This window comes from Leucopleurus acutus, assembly GCF_964270905.1.
Source record: "Leucopleurus acutus genome assembly, chromosome: 3".
NCBI lineage: Eukaryota > Metazoa > Chordata > Mammalia > Artiodactyla > Delphinidae > Leucopleurus > Leucopleurus acutus.
Genome location: NC_139145.1, coordinates 25,958,959 through 25,985,372, shown reverse-complemented (window position 1 = coordinate 25,985,372; position 26,414 = coordinate 25,958,959). Strand labels below are relative to the sequence as shown.

The window sequence follows — 26,414 nt, the reverse complement described above, 5'->3', positions numbered from 1 at the left end:
AGTGGTTACCTGCTGAATATCGTTTAAAGAAAACAATTGTAAATGATTGCCTGGAAAATCAGATTCATCTTCAAGGTCAAGTGAGAAACCCAAAGGAGCCTTAACTGATTTCCCCAAATTGCTGGCTACTCCCCCAGTGGCTGTGCCTGGGGTAACAGTAAAAGGGAGCTTCATTTTAATTCCTAATGAAAAGAGAAAAGTGTTGGACTTGTTTTGATAAAATTTGATGGGAGGAGACTCCAGCCCCCAGACTAGTTAATCTTCTAGATGACTTCACCCCTCTGTTGGCAAACAGAACGTACCACCTGTGGCATCTCTTCTGGGATTTTGTGGGTGAGGATCAGTGAGAGGGGAGTTGGGGCAACAGGCAGACCCGGTTGGCCTTTGGGCTATACCTCCGCCGGTGGGGTGACCTTCAACCCTTCAAGCCCCCATTTTCTTTGCTGCCACAGGGGAGGATTGAGGAGGGTAATGATATTCTGGATTCCACCCACCACAACTCATTCCTAGGGAGACACATTCTGATGGGGAATCACCAAGGACCACACTCAGAGGAGAATTTTCCTAGGGCCCTGGAAACTCAGAATTCTACCCACTGGGGTTAAAGAACCCCTCCTTCCTGTGCACCCCAGAAATCACAAGCCTCTGCCAGAGGTGGGTGTAAGTGGGAGGTAAAAGTGAGAGGGGATGGAGCAAGAAGACTCTGGAAGACTTCCTGGAGGAGGTGACAGAGGAAGCCAAGTCTTGAAGGAAGAGTGAGAGTTCCCCAGACATGGAAGGGAGGAAGGGCACTCCAGGCAGTGGGAAGAGCATGTGCAAAGGCACAGAGTCAGAATGGGCCTAGGACTTTCAAAACCAGGAGGAATTAAATGCCACCAGAGCTGTTTCTCAAAGTGTTGTCCAACTAAAGGGCACTTGGCAGCAGGAGCTAAGGCTAAAGAGAGAAGACAGAACCAGGTCACGAAGAACCTTAAATGTCACATCAAAGATCTATCTATACTTAAAGGCAACCAAGGCTGGTATTGGGAAGTGATCAAAGCAGACTTCCCCGGGCAGAGCCCAGCACAGTTGGTTTAATACACGCCTGTGAGCACATTGAGTGCATTTAACATACTCAGCTGTGGCTGCTCTTCAGGGCCAATTGGCCACTGTGGCCTCCCAGAGGCACTTGATGAGTCAGACTGAGCGGGGCCCTGCCTCTTGTTACCGCCACATTTGCTAGGTGATGACTGTAGGTGAAGGTCAGAAGCCTCCCCAGGGAGCAGTGAGGGGCACAGCAACCCATGAACAAGTTCTCCAGAAAGTGCCTTTTCAGAGGTCCTTAAGGCAAAGATGAGATGATGTAAGAGGAAGCAGTGTGACATATAGAACTGCAGCATCTGTGGTCAACCTGCGAGATGGGGAGAGGAAGTGGCTGAAGCCGGTTTTAATGAATTCCGTATCATTTTCACACGCACACACACACTCTGTGTACCCTGGACCTCTCCCTTAGACAACAAGAAATGTTTGCTGGATGGATGGATGGACAGGACAGATGGATAGGTGGATGGAAGGTGGAGAGAGGTGGTCCAGATCCAGGACCTGCTTGCGGACAGACACAGAGCCATATTAACAATGCAAGGTGACAGCCGTATAACTCAGTACAAAGTGCAGGAGAGGGTGCCCCTGCCTGCAGGCATTCAGGACGGGTTCAGGGTGCCCCTGATTTTTGAAAGTTCACTTTACCCCACTTCTCTTTTACAAAAGACCTACATTAGTACCTGTTTTTGCTAACTGAAAGAAACCCAAGGAGGATTTTTGCTTTGATGAAAAAAAGTGAAAAGCAAAACTAGCGTTCAGGTTTGTCTTGCGGTAAGCCATTGTAGAGGCAGCCTGCACCCCAAGCATAAGGTGGCGCCCCTCAGAGCTCCTTCCCCAGGAACCACATTCAGCATCTCAGCATCGAGCCCCCGTAGCTGTGAACTGTGTCTGAGCATCTGTGCTTTATCTCGATTTATTTTGTGCATCCGTTGGCAAGATGTGTCCTAAGGTAACTTCTTTGCTTTACGCCATTTCAGCTTTCTAAAGGTTTCAAAAGAATGCTGTACTTTCAGATTGGGGCGGGTTGGTGGGGGGAAACGTGTTTGAGCCAGGCCTTGAAAAGGGAGTAGTTGACTGAAGACAGGGAAGAATGGGACTCCAGGTGAGGAGACAGCAAAGGCAAAGGCAGGAGGGAAGAGACGTGCTGCGTTTGGGCAAAGTCCTGGTTGCCTGAACGGCAGAGTTAGGGGGACAATTACAGCGCTGTTTGGTGAGATCCACTTAGAAGGACAAGTTGAGGTCGGGTGCAAGAACGGGCATGAGGGCAGGCTGGAAGGGTGTGAGCTGAGTTTGAATCCAGGCTCTCTGGACACTTAATGGGGTGAGACGTCACTTGGCCTCTCCAAGCCTTGCTCTCCGCAGCTGTTAAATAAAGACAGTGATTCCCCTCGCTTGGGGGTTATTGTGAGGATGAGATGATATTTCACTTAATATGTATGATATCACCTTGCCCAGGACTCTTCTACAGTACAGACGTGCCATCCTTGGTTGAACCATTCCCCTGCTGATGGACACTCGGGTTGTCTCCCATTCTCTGCCACTTGCACACCTGCTGACGCAGACGTCCTTCTTCACGGTTCTTCTTATGGTGGTGGTTGTATTGCCACAGCCTAGGTTCCCAAAGGAATGAGTTAGATCTAAGTGATCCAGAGGGGTGTCCGTTATATAATAGGAATTTTAAGAGAAATGAGGAAAAGAAGTAGCAATGTAATGTGTACAGTGTGTATAAAACAGTGTCCTACATGGGTCTGGTCCATGCAGAGCCTCAGAGAAAGAATGTATGGTCTCCATCACACCAAATGGTGAGCAACGGTCACCTCCCTGGCGTGAGGGCTTGGGTATGTGATGGCCCAAATAGTTGGCCCTTCCTGTATACCTCAGGGCCCTTGGTTTACTGCAATAAGCATGTCATTGCTTTTAACATTTGAAAGGAAAGTTCAAGAAAGTGTTTTTTTTATATGAACCGTGATAGTGACAATGACGGTGATCATGGTAACAGTGATCTTGGGGGTGCCTTGACCCTCTAGGGCCATCATTCTACCCACAGATTGGCAAAAGATCCTGCCTTCACAAAGGTCACTGGAAACTTCTGGGACTTAGGCTACAAGACAGAAACATGACAGGGGTGGTTCTTATTTGAAACTCCAAGAAAAAAGGAACCACCACTCTAGCCCAGCCTGCTAGAGTAGCAGAAGGTGACCAGGAGTTGGTGATCCCTGCACCAACACAGTGATTATGACTAAATGATGCCTCTCGTATTCAGGTTGCAAAACCCCTCCAGGCAAGAGCCTAGGAGAGGCTTAATTTATGTCAGCTGGTAATGAGCTTGTTTCTGAGAGGGGTTCCGCTGTCAGCCTGATTTTCTGCACACTCCCGGATCCCAGGAGATTGCCTGCTCTCTGGAAAACCAGGATCAGCTTGAGATAAAGGGTCCAGGAATCAATCAGGGCCTTAGCTTGTTTTGCATCAATTGGAATCATAGAATATCACCAGTAGGAAGGACTTTAATCTGAGATTTAACCAAGAAGTATTGCACGTGCAGCCACCCTGTTGAAGTGATGTTTGCCGTGAGACAGGAGGTAAGAAGGAAGGAGGAAGGAAGGAACTAGAAACAACAGGAATACCTGTGATAGAGTGATGATAAATAAAGCACAGCCATCCATCCTGGGGACTGTTATGCAGCCATTAGAAAGACTGAGTGAGCTCTGTACCAGCTGACCTGGAAAGTGAGGTTTAGAGAGATGTTAAGAGCGGGTGTGGAGAGGGGCTGCAGTTGGCAGACTACGACAGCAGGCTAGATCTGGTCCTCTTCCTGGTTTGTGCAGCCCATGATCTGAGAATAGCATTCACATTTTTAGCTTGGAAATTGTTTTAAAGAGTTTGAGAAAAAAAATTCAAAGAAGAAGAATATTTTGCAACACGTGAAAATGATGTAAAATGATGTAAAATTCAAATTTCAGTGTCCGTAGTAAAGTCTTCTTGGAGCACAGCCATGATCACTCATCTGCACATTGTCTGTGGAGGTGCTTTCACACTAAACAAGAATTGAGTAATTGCAGCAGAGACCTTGAAGAATGCAAAGAGAAAATATTCGCCACCTGGCCCTTTCCTGAAAAAGTCTTTTGGCTCCGCATTTAGAGTATGGTGACATTTTGTAGAACGAGAGCGTGGAACACTGTTTTCGGCGCTTAATCGGAGTAAATGTATTACATTTGCTTATTTTTTCATTCATTTTATCATTTATTCATCATAGGCTTAATGCCTACTGGCGGGGCCAGGTACTGGGAACTAGCAGTGAACGAGCAGATACAGCCCCTGTTTTCATGGAGCTTAGAGTCTGTGTCTAGATCTTTCTTTCTCTAGTATAAACAACCCTAGCCCCTCCAACCGTATCTCACATGATGACTTGGTGGTCCAGCCCCTTGCCTCCTGTCTCCCATCCTCCTCCCGCTATGTATCTTGACTGCTTCTGTCCCTTCTCAGGAGTTGTGCCGGACTGGTCCCATGCCTCCTGGTGTCTAGAAGGGAGGTCAAGGTCTAGAAGGGTTCGTCTCGAATCAGGTCACACTCTCGGTCTGGTTTCAACATGCTCAACACTCCGTCTTTGCATTTCTAGCTCACGCTCTCCAGTGGACTCCAGAGGGAGAGGCAACAGTGCTAGACCCCCGTCATGTGGACGGGAGTAGCCACCCGCTATGGAGAAGGCTGCAGCCATGTCTCCACATGATGCCTCCCCAGTAAAACCAAAGCCACCTCCAGACTCATGCCCCAGTGCGTCAGTCTCTATGCAAAACCTGGAGAGTGGAGACGTGTTCAGTCCCAGGAGGAAGCCGGCTCTTCCAAGGGGTCATTTGAGGACTGGGGTTTGAACCAGGAACCTCGCTTCAAGGACTAGCTTTCCCTCATCTTCCTTCATGCTCATGCCCAGCACCTCCTAAGAGACAGCTTTACTTATCTCTAGAAAAACAGCACTGGATCGGTCATTGCAGCCTCTCCACATTTGTACGCTTCTCTTGGCTCTGTTGGGCAGCTTGGAGCCCAGTGGTGGGCATAATTGACCCTTTGGGGAGCTGGAAGAGAAGCAGCCAGGGGCCGGAGGCAGGGGAAGGAGTCATAAGGTCCCAGGATGGCGTCCAATGGCACGACCTCTTCCTTTTGTCTGGACCCTGCTGCGTTGAAGATCACCGTCAGCGTGGTCCTCACCCTCTTCATCCTCATCACCATCGCCGGCAATGTAGTCGTCTGCCTGGTGGTGGGCTTGAACCGCCGGCTCCGCAGTCTGACCAACTGCTTCATCGTGTCCTTGGCCATCACTGACCTACTCCTCGGCCTCCTGGTGCTGCCCTTCTCGGCCTTCCACCAGCTGTCCTGCAGGTGGAGCTTCGGCAAGGTCTTCTGCAATATCTATACCAGCCTAGATGTCATGCTCTGCACGGCCTCCATCCTCAACCTCTTCATGATCAGCCTCGACCGGTACTGCGCCGTCACAGATCCCCTGCGCTACCCCATGCTGGTCACCCCTGTCCGCGTCACCATCTCCCTGGTCCTAATCTGGGTCATCTCCATCACCCTATCCTTCCTGTCTATCCACCTGGGGTGGAACAGCAGGACTGAGCCCAGCAGTGCCAATCACACCATCCCAAAGTGCAAAGTCCAGGTCAACTTGGTGTACGGCCTGGTGGACGGGCTGGTCACCTTCTACCTGCCTCTGCTGGTCATGTGCGTCACCTACTACCGCATCTTCAAGATCGCGTGGGATCAGGCCAAGAGGATCCATAACGTCGGCTCCTGGAGGGCAGCCACCATCAGGGAACACAAAGCCACAGTGACCCTGGCAGCCGTGATGGGGGCTTTCATCATCTGCTGGTTCCCCTACTTCACCGTCTTTGTTTACCGCGGGCTAAAAGGGGATAACGCCATCAACGAGACCTTCGAAGCCGTGGTTCTGTGGCTGGGCTATGCCAACTCAGCCCTGAACCCCATCCTGTACGCTGCTCTGAATAGAGACTTCCGCACAGCATACCAGCAGCTCTTCTGCTGCAGCCCCACCGACCACGGCACCCACAGAACTTCTCTGAAGTCCAACAGCTCTCAGCTGACGAGGATTCCAAGCCAAGGACCCAGGTGGCAGGAAGAGAGGCCCCTGAGGCTCCAGGTGTGGAGTGGGACAGAGGTCACGGCCCCCCAGGGAGCCACAGACAGGTAACTGCCCCGGCAGCTTGTGTGTGGGACGGGGCACAGGGACGGGGTCCCACTCATGGTAACAGCTGTTCACGAGGTGCTGCTTTGGATGTTATGTGCTGGGAATTCTTCATGAGCACTTGGCAAACCTCGTGTTATTCCATCCTCCCAAACACCTGCTGAGGTAGAACTTTTTACCTCCATTTTTAAAAGGAGTAAGTCAAATCGCAGGGAACTTGGCCAGGGCCACACAGCTGGGATCTGGATAGAGCTCCCCTGACTCAGAACTGGTGGACCTTTTTCCTAGCTACCTTGTCCTTAAAATCAGGAGTCCTAAGTTTGAGGTCCAACTCGGCCACTTAGTTAATGGTCATAAGTGTTCACCTAAATCTGCCAGGACGGCCCTCAAATGGCCATGGAATAATGCTGCTGCCTGGGGGTTAAATCAGACCCCACTCAGCCCACCGTCACTGAGCACATTTTATGCCTCAGCTCTTACTTTGGGGGTGCTCAAGTGGAAGGAGAAAGAGGACTGGCCAACGTGGGAAGGCAAAGCCTTGAAAGCCAGGCTTGGACATTGTACTGTAGGTCTCAGGGGAAGATGGAAGGATTAGAAGCAAGGATGGGTATAACCCAAGCATCTCTCTACTTTGGAAAGAGGGCTCTGGTTGTCCCCTAAGACATGGACCAGAAGAATGAGATGGGGACAGCAGTGAAGGAGGGATGTGGTACTGGTCCATGAGAGAGAGGAGAACGGAGCAAAATCTAGGAGGCTATTAAAACATAGTCTTGTAGACCATTGGATGTCTGGGATGCAGGAGATGCAAGAGAGAGGATGCCCCAGGACTCCACCCCCGAGAGGTACCCAGGCTGAAAAGATAAACAGGATCAGAATGACATTGAGATCAATTCACTGTTGACAAAGCCCGTGCAACGTATTAAGGGGTACCTCACCAAAGACTTGAGTGGCCCGAGGAAGCTCACACACGGAGAGAAGGTTTATAGGTCTGAGCAAGCTCTATCTAGCTGTCGAGAGGAATAAATGAAAGGATGCTGGTAGAACATCTGACACACACAAATGCTCAATAAATGTCGCTTTCCTTTGTCTTCCCACAGACCATGCCTTTGCCCCCCAGAATGCTGGTCTGTGCGACTGACTCATCCATCCATCCATCCATTCATTCATTCACAAACATTTGTCAGCTTCCTATCACATGCCAGGAACAGTGCTGAGCGCCAGGGATGTAGAAGTGACATTGTGGCATCTGTTTTGATGGACAGGTATGGCAAGTCAACTGTACAGACTCGGCCTCAGCTCTGTGGCTTGAGCAAGTCTCTGCCCCTCTTGGGCCTCAGTTTCCTCATCTCGTAGAATGTGGGGTCTGTCCTCAAGCCGCCTGCCCAGAGCCACCTGAAGCACACATGTGCTAAGGGGCACCAACAGGCTCTATGACCCCCGGTAGGATACTTGTCCTCTCTCGACCTTTGAACATCAGACTTGAGAAAAGCTTGCATGGACTCTGCACACTCACACCCTCTGGGTGCTGGTCCCTGTGGAGCATTGTGGGGATGAAACTGCCCAACTGGACCCCTCGGCCTTTTGTCCCTCTGGTCCTTGCAGGAACCAGGTGTGGAGGGTCCCGCCATAGACTTTGGTCCTGGGCCCTCCACCCGTCCACTGCTATCCTTATGGAACAAGCTTCATTGCTCCTGCAACCAGCCTCCTCCAGGCCTCCCTGCCTCTAGACTCTCCCTCTCAAATCCATCCTCCAAGCCACCTAAAGGCATCTCTCCAAAATGCAGATGGGAAGGCTTCCACATCTGGCCTTGATAGATAAGATGACCCTGTCCTCCCACACTGCCTCATTCAGGAAGCAGACTCTGGTACAAAGCAAATTTAGTTCACAAAACAAACAAAGGACAAAGCACGGGGTGTGGACTCTAGAGAAGGCTGTTGACACTGTTCATTCTGGTTGCCATCCCACTTCCTACTGCTCTTACCTGTGGGACCCGGGTTAATAGGCTGCCTCTACCCCCGATCCTTAGGGAGCCACGCAGCAGGCACTCACCAGCAATGGCCAGGCCTCACTGAATACCCACTAGGTACCAGTTTTAGGTTTGCCACTATTTCTATGTATTAATCTTTCTGTGACGGCATCTCATCCCCACCCCTGTACCAGGTGCTAAGGTACAAAGGGAAATAAAGCCAGCCCCCCATCTCATGCCACCACCTGTCTGGTTGAGGAACAGACTGGCCACGGTTCAGAGCAGCACGTGCCCAGGCTCGAAACCCAGTGTGCAGGGCAACCAGAGGAGGCAGCACCTGGCCCAAAGAGCCCCTCCCTGGGAGCAGACCTCTGAGCTGAGCCCCAAATGTGGAGGGGAAAGACCCATTCCTCCAGGGTGGCACGCTGGGGCAGGGAGCGTCCACCTCCTCTTCTGATCATCACAGCCACCCTGGCCACCAAGGCCAGCTGAGAGGCAGTGCCTGCCTGGGTCACACACAGCAGCCGCGGAGCAGAGGGGTCCGGCAGAGAAGGCTGGGGAACCAGCTGAAGGGCCTCATACTATGGTGGGGGGCATGGGGATCGAGGAAGCCAGGAACAGCCCGAGTTTGATTTTCCAGTAGAGGCTGCCAGGGCGACCGGGGACTTGGGTGGCCCTCCATAAGGTTGGCTTCCAGCTTCCCTGATGACCAATAGTGTGTCCTTCCTGCTTCCCGTCTGGGAACAAAACCCAGCATTGCCCTGACAGAGAGCCCTTATCCCTGTCAAGGGGCCAGGTGTCTGCCCTTGGTTGGTGATGGCGGAGGTTGCAGGGGGTTCGGGCGGGGGGCGGCACAGTCGCGCAAGGGGAGACTCCAGGAGACAGTGGCTGAGCTGTCTGGTCCTCCCTGCCCTGAGGCCGGCCAGCAGCCACCTCCCCAGCAGGATGCTCTGTCTGCCCCTTCCTGATCCCATTGTCCACCCTTACCCTGCCCCTCGTCACCTCTACCCTTCTCTGATCCCAGCTCCCCAACCTCACGCCTTCTGCTCCACCGACCCTGCTCGGTAACCCCCACTGCTTCTACTGAATACAGGCCTGCATTCGTTTCCAAGGTGGGGCTGCTGTAACAAATGACGGCGAACTTGGTGACTGGAAGCGAGACAGATTTCTTTTCTTACAGTTTGGGAGATCAAGACGTTGGTAGGGCTGGTTCCTTCTGGAGGCTTCAGAGGAGAATCCGTCTCCTTGCCTTTTCTGGCTTCTGGGGGCCGCCCGCCCTCCTTGGCTTGTGGCCCCTTGCTCACATCACGCTGACCTCTGGCCTCCATTGTCACATCTCCTTCCCCTCTTCGGTAGCCAAATCTCCCTCTCCCTGCTTCTTTTAATAAGGGCACTTGTGATTCCATTTAGGGCCCACTGGGATAATCTCGGATGACCTCCCCATCCCAAAGTCCTTAACTTAATCACATCTGCAAAGTCCTTTTTGCCATATAAGAAAACTTTCTCAGGTTCTAGCGATGAGGATGTAGACGTCTGGGGTCCACGTTCAGCTACCACAAGTCCCAGCTCCCCGGCTTAGCACTGGAGACCCTTCATGATTTGGTCCCTGACCACCTCCTGACACCATCCCCAGGCCCACACCCACCCTCCAGTCCCTTCTGCCCCCACCGAAACAAACCACTCAGAGTTCATTCATTCACAAGCACTCACCGAGAATTTGCCACGTGCCAGCACTGTTGGGGGTGTGGCAGTGAGCCACGCAGAGGCCCTCTTCCCAGAGGTTCTCAAAACGTGGGCCCCCAGCCAGCAGCAGTCTTCTGGGAGCAAAGTAGCTGACGTCGGGCCACACAGCCTCATCCGTCCGTGGCAGAGCTAGGATTCCAGCCCAAGCCCGTCTGACCCCAAAGCCAGGCTCTTTCCATGAGGAAGTGCTGAATGGACATGAATTTAGCCCAGGCTCTGAGTGCTACTTCCATAGACAGCAGATGGGGAAACTAAGGCCCAGGGAGGCAAGTGACCTGAGACCCAGAGCAAGCTGGGGTTGGGGCAGGGAGTAGACCCTGTACCTCTGGACCCCTGCCCAGGGCTCTTGGGTCTTTCCCCATACACTCCCTTGCCCTGCGTTATCTCCCCAGGCAGGGAGATGAGACTCCTGGGCACCAGCTGTCTCTCTCCGGGGGCGGGGGGCAGGCGGGCACTTCCTCCTCTCTGCAGAGGCCCTGTGCTTGCGGCTCTCACCCTCCCAGGGGCTGGAGTTTGAGCTCAGGAAGAAGAGGCACAAAGGGAGGCCAGGAGCCACAGGTGCCCCCCTACTGCCAGCTCTCTCCCCTCACAGGCCTCTTGCCAGCATTGCCAGGGCCCGCCCTCCTTCTGCTGCCAGTGAGAGAGCATTTCGTCCAGCTGGGAATGGGCCTCTGCTCTGCCCTTCTGGTGCTCTTGGACTATGATACAGAGCTCTTATCCTGACCAACAAGGCCCTGCCCTGGCCGACGCTTTCCGCTGCCCTAACTCCTCCTCTGGGCCCCTCGGTCCTGTCCCCAGGCCACGCTTAGTCCCATCCCACGCACCCTCCTCTCAGCCCAAGGCAGTCTTCTTACCTGTCTTGGGACATCCTCTCTGTTCTGTGTCTGCTCCCCAAGACCGCAAGCTCCCTGAGGGCAGGCTCACATCTCTGTTGGTCCCTGTCTAACACCTAGCACAGTGCCTGGCACAGGACGCCCAGTAATATTTGTTGAATGAATAAGTGAATGAATGAATGCATGAATATCTCACTCTAGGTCCCCAAGAGCCCTGAGAAGTGACTAATACCACCAGTCGCTTTAGAGATCAGGGAACCAAGTCTCGAAATGCCAAGTTCCAGGAACACAGTGGGAACTCAGAAATTTCTGGTTTCCTTTTCTAACTTTGACATCACTGTGGGCCTCCCGCCAAGTAGTGGTGTCAGCAGCGGGCCTCACAGAGGGATCCACCGGCCGCTGTAAATCATAGGGTCTGCGGGTGGAAAGACTCACACCCCTCACCCTGCCTCCCAGGAAAGATGAAGGGATCCCGGAATTGGGGTAGGAATCCAGACTTCAGACAACCTGGAAGTGGTCCATTGCGTCTCCACGCCATGTCCCCATTTGGCCAGAGTCTGGGGGCTGGGGAAGGGCGGAAGTGGCTTTATCTTCTGCTCAAAGTCTAGTCTGGTCTGGTAGAGGAGGCTGCAATTCCCTTAGCAGTAAAAAGGTTACATGACTGATGTACACACACTTCTTAAGAAGGAGGGAGCTTTGCTCAGAAGGGAAGTTTTGCATAATTTACCCTTTCAAGAGCCCAGACTTGTTTATTTGTATCATTTGGGTCCTGAAATAGTCTTAACATTTTGGCACATTGATTCCAGCATCTCTTAAGGGGCCTTTCTGAGCACTCTTTGCAGAGGCGCCCAGAGCAGCTGGTCCCCCTCCCTTCTCCCCCACCCCCACCCCCAGCCCCCGCCCTACCCCCAGCTAAGGGGCCTGGCTGCCCCCTGCACACTGGCATCCTGCTGGCTGCTGCTTTGTCACCTCTGCCCTCTGTGCCTGGCTTGGTCACACCACAAGGTTCCTGGGGTGTCTTCCTGCCTCCGTGTGGAAGTTAGGGAGCCCGGTATGAGCCCTGGTCCCCCGCTAGTTAGGGGTTGGGTGATGTTAGACAAGTCGTTGACAGTGTGAGCTGAAGTTTCCTTACCTATAAAACTATGATAATTATCAGACCTACTTTGAAGAATTGTGAGAATAAAATGGAGTCAGGGATACAGGCACTTAGCACAGTTCCTGGCCGGTGGCAGGTGCTTTAACAGACTGAACAGGCATGAATTCTCCTTCTTTGCCATCCGTCTCTTTCTCTTTTTCTTTCTTTACATTTTGTCTCTTTTCTGTCATTTTCTGTCTTTCTTTTCTATCACAGTTTTCTTGAGATATGCTTCACATGCTATACGATTCACTCATTTCAAGTGTACAGTTCACCGGTTTTTGGTCTGTTCACAGAGTTGTGCAACCATCATCACAGTCAATTTTAGAACATTTTCATCGCCCCAAAGAAACCCTGTAGCCTTCAGCTCTCAACCTCCCGATCCCTGCATTCCCCAGACAACCACAAATCTACTTTCTATCTCTATAGGTGCCTATTCTGGACATCTCAGATAATCCGTGTGCTTTTTTTTTTTTTTTGCGGTACGCGGGCCTCTCGCTGCTGTGGTCTCTCCCCCTGCGGAGCACAGGCTCCGGACGCGTAGGTCCAGCGGCCATGGCTCATGGGCCCAGCCACTCCGCGGCATGTGGGATCTTCCCGGACCGGGGCACGAACGCGTGTCCCCTGCATCGGCAGGCGGACTCTCAACCACTGCGCCACCAGGGAAGCCCCAATCCGTGTGCTTTCTTGCCTGGTTGTTTCACTTAGCATAATGCTGTTGAGGTTCTTTCTTTCTTTTCTGTCTGTTCTTCCTTCCTTTCCTTTTTCCGTTCTGTTTTGTGTTTTCTTTCCCTCCCTTCCCCCATTCCCTTCTGTGTCCATGGTCCCGTTTCTCCTTCACCAAGGGCTTGGGCTTTATGGCAGCTCTTGGCAGTTGGTAGGCCCTTGGGGAGGGGGCCGGGAGGCTGCATCCGGGACCCACAGGTGGCCCACGTTCCTACCTCCCGCCTGGGTGGGCTCGGAAAGGCCGTTCTCAGGCCTGTGGGGCCTGCACTTCTACACAGCTGCGGGCAGAACAGCGGGATGCAACAAGGTATTAACCCTTTTCATCTTCTGTCTCTTCAGAGAGTTTGGGGAGTGAGACCCCCTTCCCAGCCCTGGAGAGGAAATCATGGGAAGAGCAGAGGGAAAGGAGGTGGGAAGCCTTTTACAACCTCAAAAGTCAAGGAGAATAAATCGTGGCCCCCCCAGGAGTCACTTGAAAGGTAGAGAACCCCTCCTTTACCTCCCTGGTGATTGTGCCTTTGAAGCAAGCTGGAGGTCCCGCCAGTGCCCCGCCAGCCTCCCTCCCTCCCTGGCTTTGCACAGACCCCTGCCCCAGCCCTTTCCCCACCTTCCCTGCTGGGTCCTTGTGCCGAAGATCTGACAGGACTGCTCTGGAGCTGCCTTGCCAGGGGCTGTGAAGGGGAGGGAAGGGGAACCATGCCTTCGGGGGCGCTGCTAGTAGCTTTGTACCCGTGAGAAAAAGGTGAACACTCTAGGTGAACAAATTAAGAGAAAGCCCTTTCTCCAGGGGATCCAGCCCCAGGCAACACAGCTTGGCAAGCAGAAAGAGGTCTGGATTTCAGCCCCCATGCTCTTGTGCAGAGAACAACCTGCGCAACTACAGGGAGGCCCTGCGGACCTTCCAGACCCCTGGGAGACAGCAGGGTGGAGGGCGGGGCTCTGCAAGCCTCTTCTGCAAAGGGCCACATAGTAAATAAGTTAGCTTTGCGGCGCCTATGTTCTCCATCACCACCACTCAACCCTGGTGGTATGGCGCAAAAGCAGCCCCAGACAATACTTGCGTGAATGGGGGTGGCTGCCTTCCAAGAAAACTTTATTTATGGGCACCCAAATTGGAGTTCCATATCATTTTCACCAGTCACAAAATGTTATCCTTCTATGCACTTTTTTTTTCAACCATTTCAACAAAATAGGTGGTGGGCTGAGTTTGGCCCACAGGCTATCGTCTGCCAACCGCTGGTGCAGGGGAAAGGAAAGGGTGCCAATTCCAGCCCCAGCACTTGCTGGCTCCTTGACTTTAGGCAGGTGGCTTGCCCTCTCTGAGCCTCAGCCTGCTCATCTGCAAAATAGGGATAAAAATACCTCCCTGTGAGGACTGTGATGAGCCTTAGCACCGATTTGTGCAAAGCTCCCGACACAGGGTAGATGCTTGTAAGGGGTCATTTTTCTTTCTTCCTTTCTTTTCCCTTTATTTCTTCCTGCCCCCCTCCCTCCTTCCCTCCCTCTCTTCCTTCCTTCCCTCCTTCCTTCCTTCCCTCCCTCCTTCCGTCCTGTGGCCCCTTTGTAAAGGAGCAGCTGAAAAGTCCGTGGCAGGCTCTGTGGACTTGTGTCTCAGCTGTACCACTGAATTGCTCAGTTTGGACCCTGACCCCGAGCCTCGTGTCCCTCCTCTGAAAATGGGGGGCTTAGATCCATCTCAGGGGACCATTCCAACACTAATTATACATAAATGCTTAACAAGAGAGAGAAGTTATGCCAAACCCCCAACTGTGTTTGTGTCAAAACTCTTCTGGCGAGGGCGAGGGGGAACCTGTTTCTCATACTAATGAATCACCCTGAGTATGCAGGCAAATTCAGTAAAACATATCCTTGTCGCAACCTGAGCTTTGCGTGCAGGGGTCACAGGCAGGTAGGGATGCACATTGGGTACAGGACAGAGCTCCTAGAGAGACCCAGCCTGGCAGACAGGGGACCGGGGCTTCTCACTGCCTCTGCCACTGACAGGCTGTGTGGCCTTTAGAAGATCACATCCCTCTCTGAGCCCCAGTTTCCTCATCTGTCAAAGAGAGCTAAGGCTTCCAGCAGATGTCACTGCTCTTAAAGAAACAGCAGTAAGTCACAGGGCTCTCTGTTTTAGGGTGATGCTGTGTTCATTAAACCTACAGCAGCTGTTTGAGGTAGTGTCAGGGGACAGGGACAGGGTGCGCCTGAGACCCAATGGGTATTTTAGGGTGTCCTTTTTTTAAAAAAAATTTATTTATTTTATTTATTTTTATTTTTGGCCGCCTTGGATCTTCGTTGCGGTGCGCGGGCTTCTCAGCGCAGTGGCTTCTCTTATTGCGGAGCACGGCGCGCGGGCTACGGTGGTTGTGGCGCGCGGGCTTAGTTGCTCCGCGGCATGTGGGGTCTGCCTGGGTCAGGGCTCGAACCCGTGTGCCCTGCATTGGCAGGCAGATTCTCAACCACTGTGCCACCAGGGAAGCCCTAGGTTGTCCTTTTAATGCAAGGCTGAATAAATCTTTGTGTCTTCTTCTCCCAGCCTGAGGCTCCCTTGAGAAGTGAGGACCATTCCCTCCCTGCCCATCTCTGGGCAGGGAGGTGGGGGGCAGGGGAGTTTGTCCCAGTTCCCAAAAGTGGCATGTGGCTCTGCTTGTCCACATCTGATCGTGCAGAAGGCTGCAGCTTGCAGGGAGGGCCACAGGCTTTGGGACTCACGGGCGGGTGGACGAGACTCAGGCCTTCCTCATTCCAGGACTGAGCACATGCCAATGTCACCCAGGGTCAGACGCTCTGGGTGGGCAGCAGGGCATTCCCCAGCACCCAGAAGATTGGAGGGAACTTCCCTTTTCCACACTGACTTGGGAAACACACAATATTTGTAAATACTTCATCCTCATTGAAATGGAACGCTGACAGTCAAAGAGAAACTCCATTCCTGTTGCCATCTTACACAAGCCCTGAAGCCACGCTCTGTACTCCCTTTCTGTCGCTCATGAGAGATGTGGTCCTGATATCACGGCGACAAGAGAATCCACGTGTGGAGATCCTAAGCAGGTCTCTGCGCTAGGGGCTGCTGAGTCTCACTGATTCATTCACTCAGTCATTCTTTAGTGCTCCTTCCCCGTAGGGTGTGTGTTGGGGGGCGGTAAAGGGGGTGACTAATGGATCTATGAGATGAGCTGTTAGGGTACAAACATGTGGGATAAGTGCTGGGACCTGGCAGGTATGGGAACCAAGAGGGGCCCGGGGTGGCCCAGGAATCGGGCAAAGCCTCCTGGAAGGGGTGATGGCTCAGCTGACTCCTGAGGGACAAGCGGGAGTTTCCTAAGCTGAAGGGCAGAGGTTAGAGGTGCCGTCCTAGGCAGAGGAGGCTGGAAGTGGGGGAGGAAAGGAGGGACGGGGAGGGGAGAGAGGGACCGGGGACTCACAGACGATGGGAAGGCGACTGATGGGCAGGTACTTCCTTTTCTGAAACTTTGTCCCCAGCTGAAAAGTAGGACTTATCATCCCAGCCCCTCCCTCCCAGGGCTGGGAAAAGGACCAAGGGCGCTAATGCTTGGCTTGGGAAGGAAGCTTAGAGCAGAGCACGGAGGCCGCTCAGGTGTAAGTGTCTTTGCTTCATTCTGCTGTGGATGCCCACAGGCCACCACTTCATGGATGGTGGAGAAACGTACATTTTCCAGGTCAGGGGCTCTCAGGCACTTCCAGCTGTAAACACGGTGACTTTGGAAGTTGAACCCAGTCAATCCAAGAGTCTCTCCACTGCCCCCCCTTCCCTCCAGGGCAAGCTAAGTTCCCGGAGGCTGTCTGGCCCCCATGGCTTCCTTCTCCATCCATGGTGCCCATGCCATGCCTGGGCCCTGGGGACACAGCTGGCCTGCTCCTGGCCTTACCTGGATTGCTGAGGAAGAGCCACACCCTTCCAAGGGCCTCGGCCTCTGCTACAGGCCCCCAGGAATCGCCAGCAGGCAGGCCCCAAGGCCCAGCCACAAGCTAGGGCTCACTGTAGGTCTGGGAGATTTTAGGGGCCTCTTGTGCCCCATGTGAGAGCAGAGGACCTGGGGTACAGAGCTCCGTGAAGCCTCCTCATGGCCATGTCTGCAGGCCCACCCCCCTTGTCCTAGGAAGTAGGACACAAGCCCCTCTACTTTCAGACCCTCACCTCACCTCCAATGAGCATTCTGACCCCCAAAGGAGAGGCTGGGGGCAGGGCCCACTCTAGCAGCTAACTCATCCTCCTGCCCCAGCTTCCTCTCTGGGTGGTGGGGAGCTGCTCTCACAGGCTCCTGAAAGCCAAATGCCCTTGAACTCTCTCACCATTGTTTCTGCTTCTGTTCCGAGTCACTGCCTGAATGGCGGGGTGTGTGTGTGTGTGGCACTGGCAATGGGGACAAGCCCACTACATCTCAAATTAGTATCCTCTCCTACCCCACCAGCGACACACCACACACCTGACACACTGGCCCACGTTCAACACCTAACTAGCCGGTGATGGTGACTAGTAACCACCACTGCCCTGGGAATGGTTGAGCCTGGGAGAGTCAGACTGCCTGATTGACCTTGGGCACGTTACCTCTCCGTGCCTTCATTTCTTCATCTGTAAATGGGGATGTTACTAGAGAGTAGATATACAGGCCCGAGAACAGTGTCGTCCACAGCAGCTCACTGGCAGGCATGGGGCTCCATGAGGAGCCTCGAGACTGACTAAAATGCTCCCCTATTGTTGTATTTTGCCCTTGTCTCGACGTTATTTTTGCTCTTATAAGCAGTCCTGTGATGAACATCTCCATGCAGAGAACATTCTGTTTCTTTCAAATTATTTCCCCAGAAACTGAATTTCTGGAACCAGAATTACTGGTGAAAGGAGAGGGATATTTGAGGCCTTTTGTTACACTTTGCTTAATTGTTTTCTAGACTGGCTGTACGGGGACCCACCAGCCACCTCTGAAGGCATTACTTACTGGACACCACTCAGGGGGAGGGTCCTAGAAGGGCTGTGAGGGGGACTGACTAGGGCAGAGGTATAGCTGGCAAGGAGAAGGGGTCTCTGGCATTTAAGGATGGACAGAGGGGCAGGGAAGAGGGAGAAGAAGGGGCTAAGGAGGAACCATCAGAGAGGTGAGCCCACGTCCAGGGCCTGAGCCGTTCAGAGACTACAGAGCAAATAAGTCTTCAGTCAAAAGAACTGGCATAGTGGTGCCAGGAGCTGAGCCCAGGATGCAGCGCCCGACCCACCTGGATGACCTTGGGCAAATGGCAGCCTCTCTGAGCCTCAATTTCCCATCTATGAAATGGGCGTGGCCTTTCACCTGCCTCAGAGGGGTGGGATGGAGTGAGTGAGAGGACATGACTTTGAGAGTTGCCTTGGGCACTGTGGGTTCTTTTGCCATGAGCACCCACTGGTGTGAGTGGGCAGGGTTTGGGGGGTTTCCTTCGGTTTTAAAAAACTTTCCAGAGTTTCGGGGAGAGGATTGGGCAAGCCAGCCAGTCTCAAATAGATGTTACTTAGGGTTGAAGCAGCCGGGCAGGGTAAACACAAGATGTCCCTTGGGACTGGGGAGATCTGAGCATGGTCCAGAGTCCACCTGCATTGGACGGGGAGGGGAGGTGGGGGCAGGGAATCTCCAGCTTTGCAGGTGGGCCAAGCTGGGCTCTTTCAATCCTCCACCACTTATTTGCTGTGCAAGTGAACTAAAGTTCTTTGGGCTCAGACTTCCTCATCTGTTGGAGATAAGAATATCGTAACTCTATCATACGTATCACATGGATATTGTGAGAGTTCAACGTTAAGTGCCTGACCCATGATCACTCTCAACATTTTATTATTCTGCCGTCTCATTCATCAGCGGAAAGTGGGTGACACGGAGGCAAAGGAAGGGTTGAGTGGAAGTAGGCCGCGCCACGCCTTCACTTCTCCTTCAAGCAGCAAGCCCAGCGTGCTATAACAATGCCCAACACTCCTCACCGGCTGTGTGACCTCGGGCAAGTTTCCTAACCTCTCTGTGCCTTAGTTTCCTCCTCCATCAAATAGGGGGACTAATAGTACCTAGCCCTTGAGGTCGAGCTAATATTTACAAAACGCTCAGAACCAGGCCTGGCGTGCAGCAGGAGCTCAGTGTATGGTGGCTGTCATTTGGCTGCCCTTAGGGCTCAGAGCATAGGCTTTGGACCTAGCAGACGTGGCACAGAGCCCTGTTCCTCCACGCACTGGTGTGACCTTGGTCAGGCAGGTCACTTAATCCCACGAAGAGCCAGTTCCCTCAACTGTAAAGAAGTGGGTGGTGGGGCCCCCAAGGTACCCCAAACACACAGTAAGCACTCAACGTGACTATTGACTGAGGGCCAGACCCATGCCCTGAGGCCTTGGCTCTCCCAGTGGTGGGTGCATGCTTCTCCCACCTTATCTGTCATGAAAATGAACACTGTTTTTGCAAAACTCCTGCAGGAAGCCTTTGCCCAGCTTGAAGGACAGAAAGAGAGCTCCACCTATGGACTTGGCCATGGGCGCCCATCATCCTGCCCTGGCCCTCCACCCTTCAAAGCAGACGCTGACACAGGCAAACCCTCTGTGTTTACTTCCGGAAAAGTATGAGAAGGCCCTGAAAAAAATCATTTCTTTCATGAGTGGAGGGCTGAAGTTTGGTCATTTCGGCCAAATACTGGGAAGTACTGGTTTGCGGTAGAAAACAAAGTTATTTGAAGATAACACTCATATGAGTGGGCTCTGGGTAACTTGGCATCCTGAAATTTCCACCTCATAGCTTATTTTAGGACAACGAGAAATTAGGTCTGCTTGGAGAAGAGGGTCGCCCCTGATTTTGGCAAAAGTGTAAGGCAAGGGAACAGACACTTGGTGGGCTGTGGCTGGCTCCCAGGGCACATTTCCCCTTTCTAAGCTCTCCCACTTCCCTTTCCTCAAAAAGGAGAGGGGACTTTGCACTGACCCAGTTCCCAAGATATACGTGAAACTGCCCTTCTGGGTGTGGCAGTTCCCCCAGATGCTTGGGTGCAGGATAAGCAAGGGTCTGGGTTCAGGGAGCAGCCCAGCCTACAACACGCAGTCCCTCAAGGGCCAGTTCGTGGTGACCCTCAGGGAAAAGCAGCTAATGGCTGTACCTGTCTTGGGAAACAAAAGAGGAGGGAGAAAGGGAGAATCTTCTGGAATTTCTAAACATTTCTCTTCTCCCATCACTTCTCCTGGCTTCTACAGCACTTCCCCTGGGATTATGCTCATTTTACAGACGAGGAGATGGGCTTCGACAGGGAGGTGGAGTTGTCTGAGACCCGACAGCAGGGGAGTGAGGAAGCCTCAAACTGAATGCATGACTCCTGCTTCTAAAGCTCACATTTTGTCCCAATCATCCCAACGCAGGGCTGGTGCTCAGCAGGTATTTGCTGAAATGGTCACCATGCCTCACTGTCTGTCCCAAGGTCCTGGCTCACAATGCTCTTCTGGGCTGGTAGGAGTGGGAAGGTAGATATAGAAATAAAGCCAGCATGAGACACCACACAGAGTGGGGTAAGGGCTGCCCCACAGCCAGGGGAAGTGCTTTTGCTTCTGCTGATCTGTGAACTTGGGAAGTCAGAAAATGGGAGAATCACTATCGAAAATGAGATTGGCTGGCTTTTTCATTCATTAGTTCACACACACGATTGAGCACCTCCTATAAACTTGGACAGTGGGGTAGATGACGAAAGATCCAACACCTGCCTTTAGTCTGGGAGATAGGTAAATTGATGGTTAACCCAAGGAGGTAAGTGTCTCAGCAGAGGGGCTGTAGGAGCCAGGAGGGAATCAGTAATCCTGGGAGACCTCAGAGACAGCTTCCCAGAGGAGGTGATGCCTGAACAGAACCTTGAAACACTTCAAAGTGCACAGCAAAGAAGGTAAAGGAATTGCAAGCAATGGGGATGACATGTGTATAGGGGCAAGTACAAGACAGAGCAATGTGTGCGTGCGGTGGTTCTGTGTGATAATTTGTACTATAAGCCGTAGATGGTAATGGAAAAGGTCACTGACAGTCATTATCTGTAGTCCTTACAATAGTCCTGTGAGCTTGATATTATTAACATATTTCACAGATGGGGAAACCGAGGTTCAGAGCGAGACTGAGCAAGGCTTCTCACTGAAACTGGGTCCTGACCCCTGGTGGCTGAACATATTATAGCACCCTCATGTGAAAAGATATTCAAAGAACATTTATTTGAGAATGCTATTAGGACACTATTAACTGTCAGTTGCAGAAACCCAGTTAAAAGAGGCTGGGATTGGTGGAGGTAGGGAATTAGCTTATAGAACTGAAGAAATCAAGAGTAGCTTCAAGTTGGATTCAGGAGCTCAAATGTCATCATAAATTTGTCTTTCTCCAGCTTTCAACTCAGTTTCACCCTGTGTTGCCTTCATTTTCAGTTAGAGTCTCCCCATGGGGCCACCAGGAGCTCCAAGCTTACATCTTACCATCTCAGTAGCCCCAATGGAAAATATTTCCCTTCCCTCCCGTTCCAACAGAAAGTTTTAGGCTTAAGTTTCATTGGCTGGATGGGGTCCTGTCTTTACCTCTGTACCCAGACCCGGAGCCAATGCAATGAATAAGGTAAATCTCACCTCACCCACATGGGCAAAGAGTAGAGAAGTTTGGATTCCAAAGAAGAATCAAGGTGTTATTACCAAGAGAAGGGGAATTGATGATGGGAAGGTAAAAATAAGATGTTTACCATAAGCACTTGGCAGACAACCTATATGTGCTCTCCTAGAACCCCATATACACCTCCGAGCCTCAAGTGTCAGAGCTCAGGGCAAAGATGGGCCATAAGGGAGTCCAGGAATATTAAACGTACAAGTATCTCTAGATGTGTGTAATGTAATAAAGTCTACACAGTGTGGGACTCCAGCTTAGTGTCTCATCCCAACTTACATTTGGCATGGATGGCAAGCTAAGTAAAGGAGGAAGGGCTCCACACCACTAGACATTATTAAGTTAAATATGCATGGCAAACAAATTTAATAAGAGGATGGAAATTCCATATGGTAAGGAGGAAAGAGAAGGAGAAAAAAGGCAGTTTAAAACAAAGCAAAAAAAAAAAAAAAGACAGGAAATTTTAGAAAAGATGGGACAAATGTAGAACACAAAATCACATTGAAGAAATTAGTCAAAATATATCAGTAATCACAGGACATGTAAATGGAATAACCTGGGCCAATTTAAAAAAATGGAGATTGCCAGATTTTATTTTTTTTAAACCCAAACAAATATTTTTACAAGAGATAGACTTAAGGAAACAAAAAAGTTGAAAGCATAAGGAAGGAAAAATAAGATATACTAGGCAAAACTAACCAAAAGAAATCTGGGTAGCTATATTAATATCAGACAAAGTGAACTGTAAGCAAAAAGTATTACTAAAGATAAAGACCATCTTTTGAAAAAAGATTCAATTCACTAGAAAGATAAGAATTCTAAACTTGTATGTACCAAATAAACCAGCTGCAAAAAGTAAAACTGACAAAGTAACATTGACAAAACCACAAAGAGAAATTAATCATTAACATCATAAGCAAACAATATTAAGACTAATAGGGAGATATTATTATAGATTTTGTAGCGATTAAGAAAGATGATAAGAACATTGTGGTCAATTTTATGCCCCAAACAAGGGAAAATTCAGATACAGTGCACGAATTCCTAGCAACAGAACTTACCAAAACTGACTTGGGAAGAAATAGAAAACCCGAATGGTCATATAAACATTAAAAAATAAAGAAAGTGGGCTTCCCTGGTGGCGCAGTGCTTGAGAATCTGCCTGCCGGTGCAGGGGACACAGGTTCGTGCCCCGGTCTGGGAAGATCCCACATGCCGTGGAGCGGCTGGGCCCGTGAGCCATGGCTGCTGAGCCTGCGCGTCCAGAGCCTGTGCTCCGCAACGGGAGAGGCCACAACAGTGAGAGGCCCGTGTACCGCAAAAACAATAAAAAAAATAAAGAAAGTGAATGAAACACCAGTAGTACTTGGTTTTGCTAAGGAGTTCTACCAAACACTCAAGGAAAAGATCGTTCCAGTCCTGCTCAGAGAAGAGAAAAAGGGAAACTCTCCTGTTTATTTGATGAGGCCAGTAGAGTGTAGATTCAAAAACAAGTATGAGAAGGGAGAAGATAAAAATGAGAAACAACCCAGATGTCCACCAGCAGGTGAATGGATAAATAAATTGGAGTATCTTCCCATAATGGAATACTTTATGACTGTGAAAATGAACTACAGGTTCACGCATTGACAGAGTTTAATCTCAAAAGTATAATGTTGAACAACAACTAAAAAAAGGAAGCTGCAGAAAAGAATCCTAAAACATGATTCCATTTCTATAAAAGTAAAATCCTGGCAGAACAACACAGTATATTATTCAGGGGTACATACATATTTGCTGAAACAAATCAGGGGCTGGTAAATTCCATTTCTTAACCTAAGAGGTGGTTACACTTGTATTCATTTTAATATTCTTTAATATTTTAAGCCACACACATGTGTTTTTTATAGAGCCTCTTTGATGTATTTCATTTAAAAATATTTTTTGACACAATCTCCACGTAGCAAAAAGATATGTCTGAGTAGTGGAGTTATTTGAGATGCTCATTTTCTTCTTTTTGTTAGTCTCTATGTTCTGAATTTTTTACTATGAACATGTGATACTTCCATAATACTATTATTTTAAATGATTTTACAGCCTTTTAGAAGAAGGGAGGTAATTTCCTAGCCTAGAGCTAGCTTGTCTTGGATCATTTCAATCTAATCTACGTGAAAGTCACTTTATCACACTTCAGGCTCCATCTGGAATGTTAATCCAAGGGTAGATACCTGCCTACTTGGTCAAATATGTACACTGCTGGCATGGAGAAGAACCGGAGCCTCTGAAGTGCAGGGGTGTGACCTGGAGGTCCAGGTGAGGGCAGGTGTTCTGGGGACGGTGGGGCTGGCCAAACCCACGAGAGAGCTTGGGCCATGCGAGGCCTCCAGTACTGGCTAAGCCAGAACATACCATGCATCCAGGGAAGCTGGGGTGTTGGCTGTGGGTGTTGGCTGTGTCGTTGTTCACAAAGCCTTTACAAAAGCAGGCATCCAGATCTATACTCCCCTCCGATGGACTCTAAGGGGAAGCACGATGCTTTTCTCTCTCTCCATGCGGAAGAGAGTGAGTTTGATTCCTCTGGTGGCCAGAATACCTTAACAGATGAGGGCTAGAGCTGAGGCCAGGCACGAGATTCACGGGACATCCGGAGGACCCGCAGTGAGTGTCAGGACCAAGCAAGGGCTAGCTTCCAGCCTGAAACTGGATGAAGAAAACTACTGCTCCAGCCAAGGCAGGGAAGCAAGAAACAAAGTAGCATCCATTGCCTTAGACAGAGCTCAAGCCAGATTTGTCCTGCCCTGGAGCTGCAGAGACCCCAGGCAAAGTGTCTAGGGATACCAAGCAATGCTTAGCTTCTCCTGCACTGGGGCCAAGCATGAGACAGGATGGGCCAGGACTTGCAAGGACACTCCTCAAACCACAGTTGCTTGCAAATCCCCTTCCGTGTGCAGCCCATAGTCCTCTCCCAACTGCATAATTTACACTTAAGTCTCTACACCACCTGGCTGTTTTCACTGAAATATATTTATAAGACTTTATATCATCACCATAAATGGAAATGCAGTATCACTTGTGGAAAACAGAAAGTACTTGTGATCATAGAAACAATGACACAAAACAATGCCACCCAAGTCTGGCCAGATCCCATTGCCTGATTAAAGCTCTGGGCCTGCCCCCACTCCGGGTTATAAAGGGACACCTGCGTGTTGAGTACTAAAAACACAGGCCCTCCACACTGAGGCTTTTTCTCTTGACCTCAGAAGGCTTGAAATAAAAACGATGAAGGAATTCTTACTCACTGAAAGTATCGGAAGGAAAAAGCAGGTCAGCTGTCCACATCTTAGCAGGCAACAGGCCAAAGGAATTTTGTATACCCAGATATGGGGGAAGTCTTCATCTTTCTGAAAATGTATGTCAAATACTTTGTTAAAAACTTTCCTCCCAAGTGTTTGGCTAACTTACGTTCAGTGACCTTCAGTCAGCTTGACTCAATGGACATAACTGAGGACCTACTATGTGCCGGCAGCCACTTAGTAGGGGTTTGAAAGGCAAGCGCCTTGCCTTCAGGGACCACACATTCTAATGGAGAGACAGACACATTCACAACTGATTTTAACGCAAGGCTGAATAAATCTTTGTGTCTTCTTCTCCCAGCCTTCCCCCAACTCATGCAAAACATGATGTAGGTGTTCAGGAATCATTTTATTCAGACACAGAAATAGCAAACATTCACTGGGCTCCTACCATGAGCCAGGCAATGTGTGGGATACTTTTAAACATATTTTATAACACTTAATCCTTTCAAGAATTGGAAAGGTGGTTATTTTTACCTTCACTTAAGGTTCAGAGAGGTTAAGTAACTTGACCAAGGGTACACAGCATGTTAGAAGCTGATTTGGGGTTTGAAAGCAAGTCTCCTGAATGCTCCCCATCGTGGGTTGAGGGAACAAGTCCCTGTTTCACGTGGGAGGTTCCCCGCCCCATACCACCCCCCCCTTCCCAGTTCCCGGCTTAGAAGAAGCAAAGGCCAGAGGCAAGGTCTGGCCCAACTGGCCTTGCTCAGTGGTCACCTCAGCCCTAACCTATGCTTGTGTCTCCCCAGGAAGCCAGCGATGTCCTGCACCCTGTGCTCCAGCAATCTTCTGAGCTGCTGCAAGAGCCTGTGGGCGCTTAGGTTCCTCCAGAGACACGTGGGAGGCCCCTTGGAGGAGTAGCCGGGAGAGCCACTGTCTGAGGAGCTGCTAAGGACACTGGCCCAGGAATCGGTGAGGATGCTGCCCTCCGAGGCTGTCTAGACCCAGCCCCAGAACGCTGAACATCCTGCTTCTGGTCACCAAAATTTGACTCCTGGAGCCACTAAGGACCCAGCAGCCGCCCCCAAACCACCGAGGACACACCCTAGCCTGAGTCTGGGGACCCCCAGAGCACATGGTGGGTGCTGGGGTCCTCTGGCCTAGGAGCAGCCTGCTCTGCGCTCAGACTCCCCTGGGTCTGGGTCTGCTGAATCCCATGGGCTCAAAGCTCAGGTTGGTGCTGGCCCTGAGTCACGGGCAGAGACGGTGGGACTTTCGGGGATGTGCACACAGGTGCGTACACAGAGGCGTATGTGCCGACACACGCCTGCCCTCTGAGCACGGCAGAGGGTTGTTGCCACGAAGTATTGGCCTCTCATTCCCTCGTGGGTTCTGCGGGATGAAGGGAGGGAAGGGAAGGGAAAGGAAGGACATTAGCCTTTAATGAACACCTACTGTGTGCCGAGTACGTCACCCGCCTGAGCTCACGTCATCCTCGTTACATGTGGCAGGGATGGTCGACCTGTCTTTACAGGAATGGAGAATGAGGCTCAGAGAAGTAAGGGGCCACTCAGCTAGAAAGTGTGCCTGGCACATAGGAGGCACTTGAGAATAGTTGCTAAAGGAAGGAAGGAACAAACAGACGAACAGACAAATGGGAGGATGGGTAGAAGCCCATGCTCTTGACACAACACTACACTGCCTCTCAGGAGAGGCCACGATATTTCCTTGACTCAGCAGACCCTCCTGCTAGCGAGGCTCAGACCCGGAGCCTGGGGGGGTCCCTTCATGCTGCAGTTCTGACCCTCTCTGGTGCTTTCTA

At 51.1% G+C, this 26,414-nt stretch overlaps 1 protein-coding gene across 1 annotated transcript; it reads left to right on the top strand.

Moving 5' to 3' along the window:
* Window positions 1-5,206: 5,206 nt before the first annotated feature.
* HRH2 (histamine receptor H2) lies at window positions 5,207-25,513 on the top strand (the record flags this gene model as incomplete). The annotated part of the gene is made up of 2 exons (XM_082835391.1): window positions 5,207-6,282; window positions 25,402-25,513. The coding sequence occupies 2 exons, from the start codon at window positions 5,207-5,209 to the stop codon at window positions 25,511-25,513; spliced, it is 1,188 nt and encodes a 395-aa protein (XP_082691517.1).
* Between the last annotated feature and the right edge of the window lie 901 nt (window positions 25,514-26,414).